This window comes from Meleagris gallopavo, chromosome 27 (genome assembly GCF_000146605.3).
Source record: "Meleagris gallopavo isolate NT-WF06-2002-E0010 breed Aviagen turkey brand Nicholas breeding stock chromosome 27, Turkey_5.1, whole genome shotgun sequence".
Lineage (NCBI taxonomy): Eukaryota > Metazoa > Chordata > Aves > Galliformes > Phasianidae > Meleagris > Meleagris gallopavo.
In genome coordinates this window covers 539,578-551,012 of record NC_015037.2, presented here as the reverse complement: position 1 = coordinate 551,012, position 11,435 = coordinate 539,578, and the positions used below count along the sequence as shown (strand labels likewise).

Genomic DNA, 11,435 nt, shown 5'->3' with positions numbered 1-11,435 from the left:
CTCAGAGCCCAGTCCTGCTGTGAGCACACTCTTTATTAAACATGTTTAATACACCAGTGCCCAAAATGAACCAAGATCGAGGCATCACCACAGACAGAACTATAAGAAATGAGCAGCCATCCCTGCCTTGGAGTGCTATCAGTCTAAGCTGAAACAAATGCTGTTCCTCCCAAGACCAAAACATATTGCAGCACCCACTGATTTTGGTCCTTTGGGCAGCAACTAAAGATAATGCAGGCAAAGGGTTAATCTGTAAGCAGAATTTCTTTTTTAATTAAACAGAACTATTTATATATATATATATATATATATACAAAACCCAGAAAATATTGCACCATTTAAAAAAAAGGATATTTTACAACTAATCATGTGTTAAACACGCTTGTCCTCCCTGCATTGTAGTATATACACAGATTCACAGCAACTGTTGGACGTTAACAGGCAACCCATGCTATTGGACACCATGGAAATGCACTGGTCCACACATATCCCGGAGAAAATACCCCTCCCACCCTCACCATCATGTAGGGAACACGTCCATTGCTTTGTCACCTTGGTGGCATTCAGGAACAATCCTCTCACCTCCCCGAGTAAGGACAAATTAAAAACAGAAGGCTTCGGGAACTTCTCAGTCACAATTTCTTTTGGGCTTGATCGGCACAGTCTCTTACATTTCAGGGCTCAGTCCCCAGAACTTGAACATGGAGGCTCTGGAGAGAACCATTTCCGTCCCTATCCAGAGACAGGGGGGCATTCCAGTGTAGTTTTATCTTTGATATTTGTAATCCAAGGACTAAGACTTCTCATGCCTTGAGAGCATCTTCAGTAAGCCACAGCCCCAGGGTCCCGAGGGATGCTAAAAAGTACATCTGCTTTGGCGTTGATAAAATGTGTGGCGACAAGAGAGAAGACCAGAATGGCAATGCCCACAACCAAAGTGATTATCTAGGAAGGGATGAGAAATACTTAGCATTGTTGCAACAAAGATAGACAAAAATCTCACATTTTATTGAATGGGGGGGGGGGGGTCAGAAAGCCACAGAGACAACTCACTACTAAGGCACCATGCAAAGTGCAAACTCACCTCTAGCTCCTTGCTGGCTACTAGAAATATTCTGGCACGGATCTCCTTCCATCGACTCTCTGTCCACGTGGAATACTCTGTAGATCCCCATTCCCTCAGCTCAAAGGCAGGAGAGAGTGCTTTGCTCAGGCGAACAGTTGACCGAACACAGTAGGGAACTCGTGATGTTGAGTTAGGGTCCAGGGAACCCTGCACCCAGGCATAGTCATACATCTGCAACGAAAACAAGACATTAAGAGACAGCAAGGCACTAGGAAATAACCAGACTGTCTTCTGGTAAGAGAGAGAAGGGTTTTTCTGACTGTTCTCATTGTCAGGGGATCCTTTTATTTACTCCTCCTCTGCCCTTCAGTGTTGGAATGCTTCCTTGTTGGAGGATTTGATCCAGTTCTCCCATGTGTGATTATAGGCAGTACAAAGCAATCCCTCAAAAGCAGAAAACCAGAAAATCGAACAGCAGATCTGTCCTTGCCACTCTAATGGGACTTACTTCTTTCTCAGTATTAGGTGCTTTTTCAGGGTTCAAGCACTCTTCCTTTGTGAGGTTAACAACAGTGCCTGTGAGGTTGGCCAGAACATACTGCACAAGGTAGGTAGTGTTCACAGGGCTGGAAACAGCAACGTAGTGCTGGGGAACATCATCACCTGGAACAGCCAGAGAATTGGAATTGATGGGAAAAATGCCAGAAGCAGTGATACTGTGGAGCTTTACAAAGTTGCCAGGTAACATATGGGGTCAAACACATCCCTGTGTTCTTCCCTATGTTGCTTACCCAAAATCCCTTTCAGGTCTGGTTTAATGATGGACTGAAACCAGGAATTGTTCATTTTAATCAGAAACCCATAGAGCATTTGAGTGATCTGGAAAGAGATGTAAATTGGTTTATACAAAGAGGAAAAAACACAGCATCTCAATGGCTACATCTCTTAAGATTATTTGGCACAGAATACACTTTTCACTACAGAGACCAAGAGCATAGCAAAGCAGAGACTATATGTCACAACTGTACATTATGTGAAAACAAGAGTTTCAGTCCAGATCTATCGATTCCTTACTTGATCCCTGTGGCACACACTGCCACCTCACCTCAGTTTCCACTTCTTTGCCCTGAGATGGAAAGGCAAGGAAGTAGAGTGAAAGTTTTTTCATTCAGCTGTGATGGAGAAAAGGGGGGGAGAGGCAAAGCCCTCATGGAGACAGACAGGACAGCATGCTGTGTAAACACACATAAACAGAGACAGAAGGGAAGTACGTGAGGGCTCATGGTAGATGCCAGGGACTCAATTCCATCTGCTCGTACCGTTTTTGGATCTGCCTGAATAGCAGAGGTGTCGTTGGCTCCCCCTGCAAGCCGGTAGAGAGCACGGGCGACCACTGTGGCAACTTCTGCCAGAGACTGCAAAGGAAGAGTACTTTGTGTTAATCAAGATAGACAGACCCAGCAAAACAATTAAGAGCAAGCCAGAACCTACACATCCATCAACATTATATCGCACCGCCATTTGAGTGCCTATTGCCTTTGTAAACATACAAAGCATTCCCACCTTCTTTCTGCCTTTCTTTTTGGAAGCAGCTTTCCCCCTCTCTCCGTGAGCCCACCTGCAATCTGCCCCTACTGAAAGCCCCATCCATCCTAGACGGCGCAGCTAAAGAAAATATAAAGTTGGAACCTTGGCTGTGTCTGTAACATACTCCAGGGCCTCCTCGGGGCTAAGCCCCTCAGGGTATTGCATCTGGATGTTCTCTGGAGTGTCGTACATACTCTGGTAGTATCTGAAAAGAAGAAAGCAAACAGAGGTTGGGGAGGAGCAGAAAGAAACCACAGGGCATGGAATTCAATTCAGAGTGTGCTTAAAGCAAACAGTGGGAGCAGTCTCCTGGGAGCAGAGAGAAAGCTCTGCCAAAGCACTGCCCTGCCACACGCTCCTTAAACCATTTAATGAGGCTTTATAATTAACTTGGCCCTTCCACAGCTTCTCCCATCTGAGGATCTCCAAGCAATTTACAAGCTGTGATTAGCTTTCAGGTGGGCGACAGCCCCCATCTATTAAATGGATAGAGAAACTGAGGCAAGGACAACTCATGCAGAAGGTCTCATGGGAAGAGAGCTTTCAATGCAAGTCATGCTAGTGGATTTTATTAATGCCTTATTTTGAAGGCAGTGAGGAATTCCAAGTGAACTTTAGGAGAGATTTACACCAAAGAGTCTGCAACACACACAGCTGAACTGGGAACTGCATGGTCTATACACCTGACATTCCCAGGCAACCTGAGATTGATCTCCCCAGCCTACAGATGGTCACAGACCAGGGAAGTGTGCTGTTCTTCACCTCAGCTCCTCCTGCACCTTCAAAGCAGTGCACCTTTAGAGCTAAAAGGGAAGAAAGGGAAACTGCTTCCTTTTGATCATGCCAGAGATTCTCAGTAACAGAGAAGGGTAGAAAATGAAGGCAAAGAGACAATTTGAAGAGTTTGGATGAAGGGGAAAAGGCAAGAAGAGAAAAAGCGAAAAGGGGATGTCTGTTCTCTACCCCTCATCCCCATTTCCAAAGTTGAAGAGAAGCAGATCCCCAAGGAACACCCAGTATTAGGGTCATGTGAGGTGAATGAAAGTGCCCTTTCTAATGCCTGGGGCTTTCTGCCATCACAAATAGAAAGCTATATGAAAAAAAAAAAAAAAGAAAAGAAAAAAAAAAAGGAAGCATCTAGCTTCTGGAAGAACAGATGAGGCTTAGGCACGCTCAGTTGCCATTTGCTCACCTCTGGCTCCCAGCCAGCTGTGGGGAACATTTTCTGTACAAAACTGGATTTCTTTCGGTTGTCAGAATAATTATGCTGCGCTTGTTCAATTACATGGCACACGTTTGCTCCTCCACTCCCCCCGGCCTGCCATTCCACATGTGCTGGGCAGCACAGCCCTGGCAGAGACCTTGCAGGAGCTGGGGCTGCCCTCTGCCGGCCCCACTGCCTCTGGCCATGGGGCAGCCCAGAGTAATACCTGTTCTGGAAGGAAGCCTGGTGGTCGGTCAGGACTACCCCAGGAATGTGCCGGGCTCGAAGGAAGCGTTGGAATGAAGATGGGGGAAGAGACTGCGAAAATCCCACTTCCTGTAAAGTTACATTTGCTCCTACGCTGCTATTACTCAGAACATCGAGCAGGTTTTTAATCTGAAAAGGAGAAAACAGCACTGTTCCACTCTTTTTGTTTTGAATGTGCAGTTTTTTTCTGGGAAGTTTAACATGCTGAACATTTGTAAAATGCTAAGGATCCCTCAGAATTTCGGTTAGGTGAACAACTACGAACTGCTGTCACTCACCTGGGGCTCAACAGTTGCATTCAACCGAGAGACGGGGTCTGTATGCATCCACAAAATGGAGTCATTCCTTAGAGCCACCTGCAAGAAAAGAAATAAGAAACAAAACACTTTCAACACATACTAGGACATGACGAAATCCCGTAGAGCAGGGAAATCCAGATCAGAAAAAAGAACAACAAAAGCGATGAAAAACGATGGTTGAGAAAACCACACTTAAATTATTACAGAGAAATAAAGAAGCAAAATATCCCCCAGCTCATCTCTCACCTGATTCAACTCCACAAAAGAATGGATGTTCTCCAAACGGAGAGGAAATTTGTCTTTTTCCATATCATACACCATTCGTGAACTGCCAATATAATCAAAAGTCTCCTGCAACAAGGTAATAAAAAGGAATAAGAAAAAATCCACACATGACTCACATACAGAACACTGCTTGGTCCAATTAACAGCACCATTTGAGAAGCTGAGGTGGAACAAAACCAAAAGTTTGAGGGCTAACTGCTGCACCAAGTATTTCTGAAGGTTTGCATAGTCTGGCTGACACCAGAATACCAAAGGAAATATTATGTTGTAGGCTGAGATGCAGCAAAGGACAAAATTGAAGGTAAACAGCAAAAAAACAGGAGAAAGCTACTGCACAAGCAAGAAAGGCACAGAGAGAAAGTCAGACTTCTGCAAGTACTGATAACTCACAACGTTACTGCAAGTGAGTAACAGCAGAGAGGCAATACTACACCCTCTACTTTGGTGTACAACCCCTCTGTTTCTGGGAGAGTAGAATAGGAAGTCAGGGAAAAGGGCAAATCCTCCATTCCAGGAGTTAAACATGTGAAGCTCTCCTGGAAGGAGGGGTATCTGTTTCCCTAGAAAAAGGAAGGGAAGGCAAGATGACATCAACAGCTTCAAGGGAATTGCAAGAAGCTGAGCATTGTCTAGAATGAATCAGTGCCCCAAAGAAGAGAATCCCCATGACAGAGAAGGACAGTGAAGTCAGCCAGTCACCAGACTTTCCTCTTGACTATTATACAGCCAAGTCTTATCACTCCACTTACATTCTGGGAGCACGACAGAGAGTGTTTGCTCTACAGTGCTGTACGCTCATTTCCCTGAGGGAAATTCTGACTAGGGATGTATGTGCTGGGGAGGGTGAATGAAAGGAATCACATGGCCACAGCATGGGGCTGTGGGAGCCAGTTTCACAGAGCTGCACAAAAGAAGCCATCAACGTAGATGCCTTCAGGGGAACATCAGCTGTTGGCCGTCAGTCCCTCCTCCACAAGCTTGTTCTGTTTTTTTCCACAGCTGCCAACTCCAGTGCTGGGCTCCCAGAAATGAACTACATTTTGACTCTGTCAACACATATATTTTTAATCTAGTTTTTTTTTTTCTGGGCTTCATTTCAGAATTTAAAGCCTAGCCATCGCTGTTCATTCTGAATGGGAATGGGACAAAAAACAGACATACAGAGAAGCACAGTAGGAAGAGACAGGAGGAAAAGTAAAGTTTGTCTTATTCATCCAGAATGAACTGAGGGGCAGAATATGCACTGCCCCATTGGAAGCTCCATCTGCTGTTGTCATCCCAGTGAAATTAAGATCCTGTTCTCACTAGGGGAGTGGAGAGAACCACGGTGTGGGGATGCAGATAAATGACTTTGCACAAAGAGTAGGAAAGAGTTCATTTGCAAGGAGCCAAAGGCTGATTTGCTATTCTGAAACAAGCCAAATGATGGAGCGAGGCTGCTGCTCTTACCCCTTGGAAGAAGGTGAACATTATATTCCTTTGCAGCAAATGAACATCTGATGCCTTATGAAGGGCTTCAGCAGCAGCCAAGTGGGTCACAAAAGAGGAGACAGCACTCTCTGCCCCAGGTGCAATGTTCCAGAAGAAGGAATGACTGTCAATCTGTAAGCATGAACAGCAGGCATAAGAAATGTGCAAAGGGATACTGTACTGGGAAAGCAAATCTGCTACCTCTTTTTAATCCCACTCATCCCACTGATAAGGGAAAAAATCAAATTATATTGCCCAACGACACTTCAAATACCAATTGCAATAGCCAATCCAATCCAAATGAAGGGCAGGAGCACAGGAAGAAATGGAAATAAGTAAGAGAAGTGTATTCTCACAAGACCCTACACTCACATCTTCCCATAATCCTTCCAGTCCGCCCTCTGCAAAGCAAGATTAAGAGATACTTACTCGTGTAGCAACCATAATAAACTCCTTCTTAGGATCAACTTTTTCAGATGAATTAATAGGGTGCAAGGTGCTCCACACATTATAATCAAGCAGAGGATCGCATACAGTCTCTAAAAAGCAGAAACAACATTGCTTGAAACTTGAGATTATAGCAGAGAGAACTGAAAAACAACCTTGCTTGTCAGCTGTAGCTCACCAGTTTTATCATGACAAGGAGAGAAATCTGCTCACCTGGATTAATGCTGAAGGTGTTTTGGATGGAGTTGCGTCTCATGCAGGTAACAGTGCTGGTGACAGCATGCATGTGGGAAAAAAGTTGCATGGCACACAGAGGGTACTCAGGACCAGATCCATCAGTAGGGACGTTATGGTCTTGGTAACACTGGACAGAAATAAACATCATCAAAAAACTTAGTCTGTCTGTAATAGTATGATGTACTGCTTATAAAGTTGGATCATGTGTTTTTACTGTAGATGTCAACATCTGTGCTGAATTAGCTCAACTTCTGGCTCCTTTCCTGAACTGTGTGGCAGCTCCCCCCTCTCACAAGTGTCAAGTACCTGCTTAATAACTTGAGTTTCATTGGCATCCTCAAGTAGAAAAATGGGGAAGTCAAAATCCTCATATGAAAGCCCACTCCCCACTGGATTCCACACAGTCCTATTGCAGTGTGCATACTGAGGGCCGTAGTCTTTGGAATAGACACCTGGAAACAGAAAGAAATGGGCAAATCTGAGCCTGCAGAGAGAATAACAAACTACAGCAAAGGTAGGGCCTGCTGAGAAAATGGCAGCAAGTACAGAACGAGCACCATTATGGGCTAGGGAACCAGCTGACAAAGCTTAGACATGGAGCTGGTCACTGCATGAGGCAGAGTGGCAGAGTCTGAGCACTGTGCCACGCATGGAGAATACAAAACATGCATGCTCAAAGCCATCCCATGCCAGGAGGCTGGCAGGAGCACTCAGTGAGCATTTATCACATGCTGAGAGAGCAGTGGAGGCACACAGAGAAACATTATACTCCAAAAGGAGGAACATACTAAACAGCATTTTCTGAGCTCATCATGTGCTGGAAATACCCCTAAGGCATCTGTAATGTGCCAATCATTTTAACACCTAAGTACTGAGCAAGCAGCACGAAGGCAAAGAGGCAACAAATGCCAGCACAAACTCATCTCAGAGTTTGCACATCATCCTTCACAGCTGAGGAGGAGAAAGTTTAGTGCAAACTACAGAAAGGCAGTTTCTCTCCACACAGTGTAAGACAGTAAATTAGCTGCATGAAGAAAAAATAGTAAAGTGAAAACCTAACTGAAATCACGTGGGGAACTCAGGCAGGAATCAAAAACAGTACCGAATGGCTCAGAGAGTTTAACACGTTTCATCTACTTTATGGAAAATCAACCTTTAATGACGAGGTGTGGAAAAAGCATGTGTTTCAAAAGTGAAAGAAAAAGAAACTGCAGCAAACCTTGGTCAGACTGAATAGCAATTTCATGCTGGTTTATCCAGCTTATCAGTCTTCCCCCAAACATCAGTCCAGGCCTCACTTAGACCTGATGAGATTCCAGCTCAGACCAGTTATTTCAAAAGGACACATCAAGCAGGTTATCTTACATGAATTTTAACATGTAAGTGAAGTTGCAATTTTGCCCTTTGCACTTCTTGCTTTGACCTTACAATGTAATGGCACTACTTCTCCTCCCAGCAATAGGAAAAACTTAACATTTCCTTACCAAACCCATCATTGGGACACTTCAAACCGGGAGAAAATCCCTGGGGAGGGTTAGGTTTGGCAATAGACACTGCAAGGCCTGACACTCGTGAGGTTCCCTTCAGCTGCTGCATTACCTTCCTGGAACAGAGAAAATATAGGTGATATTTTGAATTCATTAATGAAAAGTTACAATCTAAGACATACCATTGCTGATACACACTATGCTCAAGCAGACGATGATGTTTTTGATCAAAATAACCACCATGTTCCTTTCTCCTCACCACTTGAGAACCGTATTAAGATGGCAACAACCAGAAAACTTCAACCACTTTCCTGCTCTGTCTAGGAGATGTAACAAACACTAATCATGTTGTTTAATGAGCTTTAGGAAAAGCCACAGTGATGAACACGACATTAGAAATTACACAGAACAGAGCTCTTCTGATAACTAAACCATACATTTAAGAAGATGCAAAGCCATGCAGTAAAACACAGTAAAAACAAGCATGCCACCCTCACTGTACTTCAGTACAGTCAAAGATGATTTTGCCATCTCTCACTTGAAAAATGACATTTTTTATCATAAAATTATGGGTCCACATTGGTCTTCTGGGCTCCTGTGACCTAAGGAAGATAAAAACTGACCTGTTGAAGAGACTTCCATCTAGTAATATCATGTAGGGTGGGTGTGGGCCATCAGCAAGCACCCAGTTTAGGTCCTCCTCCTTCTCCACCACATGTATCACTCCTGTGTCTCCACTGATGGAGGCTGTGGAAAGAGAAAGCACCCTTCATGTTTCACTGTGTTCTACTTCCTTCTCACCCTCAACAACCCCAAAAAAGGGTAGCATGGATCAAAGAGCTTTAAGGAAGAACAGCTGATATGAGAGATGGAGGAAGCAATTTGGCGAAGTGGCGCTATTTCACTGACAGAAGAACAGCAGTTCTCAGGAAAAAACAGTGAACAGTGAAGAATAAAAAGCAATGGAAACAAGCTCTGAGCTTTAAAAGCCTGCTTTGTTTGAGCACTGACTTTAGCTGGAAGCAGTAAGGCATAATACAGCAGAAAAATGAGACCTCAAGACAGAAAAGCACATGAGGAAGAAAAACACAAGGGGAAGACAGGACCTGCCTGTCTCAAGGACATAGTCACAGCAGCTGACCATCATGGGGGGGCTAAAGATTGCAAATTCAGAAACTGGGAGCTCAAAGAGAGCTCACAGGAGGCCTGCAGATGCATAGGGAGAAATAAGAGCAAAAGATCATAGCCACAAAAGGGATGAGCAACTGAGTAGGTCTCCCTGCTTGTCATTTCATCCCATACCAAAGAAAGCAGAGGACAGATAAAGCACTTTTATAGGAGTCCACTGATACAAATAAGCCCCAGACTTAGTAATGGCTATCACTGGACACTGCTTATGACTGGGAAGGCAGAACCCCATGCCCATGTTTGCACTAACACCAGGCTCACGTCAGAGGGCAGAAGTCAGGGAACAATGCACCTTGGGTTACCTGGCAGACTAAGCTGTGCTGCCCTGCAGTGGCAGCTGACAACCTCTGCTGCAGGGAGTGACTCAATCAGGAAGCAAAATTCAATTACGAATTAGCAAAACGTTGACTCATAGGAACCCCTTTCTACACATAGTAACTTCAGAAAAGAGTACTATGTGGATTGGGCTCCCTTGTTTTTCTTCTCATTCCTACCAGCTAAACAGTCCTCTTCCTACACCTTAATATGACAAAAAACATACAAAGTTAGCAAGCAGTGCACAAGCAGCTAAGCCAAACCCTCCAGTCCCTTCAGATGTCACTTTCTTAATTCTTAACCCTCTGTCCTCTTCCTCTCCTAACTTGTTAACACCTAACACATTCTGCATTAGGCTCACAACTTTGCCTTGTACCCTGGGATGCTGGCTGGGCACAGACAGCAGAATCTGCAGCCACGATGCTGTGCTGTACCTTAGCTTTGTCCTGAGCAAGCACTGACTGTGTGCACTGAAAATGCTGCTCTGCGCCAGTCAAGGCATGGATTTTCAAGGACACAGCCTCTCTTAAGGCCTAATCCTCAATTTAGAAGAAACACATCAGTATGAGTGAAATGGGATTGGAAAAGTCAGCAAATGGTGATTGAACACAGGCAGTGCTGATTCAAGCAGGACAGGAGCATTATATCCCATTTGTCTGGAGATGGCCACCCTGAGGAACATTTCCAACAGTACTCACACTGGCAGCCAATCTGGTGTGTAGCATTCAGAAGACGAACACACGGCGCCGTTTTGTTCAGGGGGATGTAGATCTTCCTCTCAACCGAATTCCCCTCGCAGGAGCCTGAGGAGAGGACACAGGTCCACTTCAGGGAGAACAAACCAGGAGCTCCCACACTTCAAAGCCCTCCCTAAAATGGCGTGGGGAGGGGGGGGAGCATTGAACCCCTCCCCAGATGCGGGGGGGAACGGAGAGGGCTCACAGAATGGTCTGCGTAGGAAGGGACCTCAAAGATCACAAATCTCCAACCCCCTCACCACATGCAGGGCCACCAACCTCCACATTTAACACCAGCCCGGGCTGCCCAGGGCCCCTCCAGGGATGGACAGGGCATCCACAGCCTCTCTGAGCAGCTGTTCCAGCACCTCACCACTCTCACAGCAAACAACTTCCCCCTGCCATCCAACTGAAATCTGCCCTCCCTCACTTTCCAACCATTTCCCCTTGTCCCACTGTTATCTCCCCTTTCTAAGAGTTGACTCCCCTCCTGTTTGTAGGCTCCCTTTAGATACTGAAGGCTGCAATGAGGTCACCCCGCAGCCTTCTTTTCTCCAGGCTGAACAAGTCCAGCTCCCTCAGTAGGGCTCCCAGTGCCCCACCTCGCAAAAGACCTCCACCTCAGCGATGGGTCGGCCCCAGACCGCATAGGCCCAGCCCTATCCCTCTGCCAGCCAGCCTCACCCGCTACCAGCACGGCGAAAAGCAGCGCCGGCAGCGGCCCGCACCAAGCGTGGAGCGAGACCCAGCAGCTCCCTACGACAGCCGTCACTCCCCGCCTGCTCCCGGCTCTCCCCATCGCCGCCATCTTCCAGCCCAGTTCCTCCAGCGCCACCGCGCATGCGC

At 45.7% G+C, this 11,435-nt stretch overlaps 1 protein-coding gene across 1 annotated transcript; it reads right to left on the bottom strand.

The window, feature by feature from the left end:
• Nucleotides 1-345: 345 nt before the first annotated feature.
• Nucleotides 346-11,433, bottom strand: NCSTN (nicastrin). The gene is made up of 17 exons (XM_003213952.4): nt 11,274-11,433; nt 10,551-10,655; nt 8,973-9,096; nt 8,347-8,465; nt 7,169-7,314; nt 6,839-6,989; nt 6,608-6,717; nt 6,158-6,310; nt 4,670-4,774; nt 4,403-4,480; nt 4,084-4,253; nt 2,756-2,858; nt 2,386-2,481; nt 1,858-1,945; nt 1,575-1,729; nt 1,085-1,297; nt 346-945 (listed from the first exon to the last, which is right to left on the bottom strand). Exons 1-17 carry the CDS (start codon nt 11,395-11,397, stop codon nt 823-825), a joined length of 2,163 nt encoding a protein of 720 aa, XP_003214000.2. The 5' UTR covers nt 11,398-11,433; the 3' UTR covers nt 346-822.
• Between the last annotated feature and the right edge of the window lie 2 nt (nt 11,434-11,435).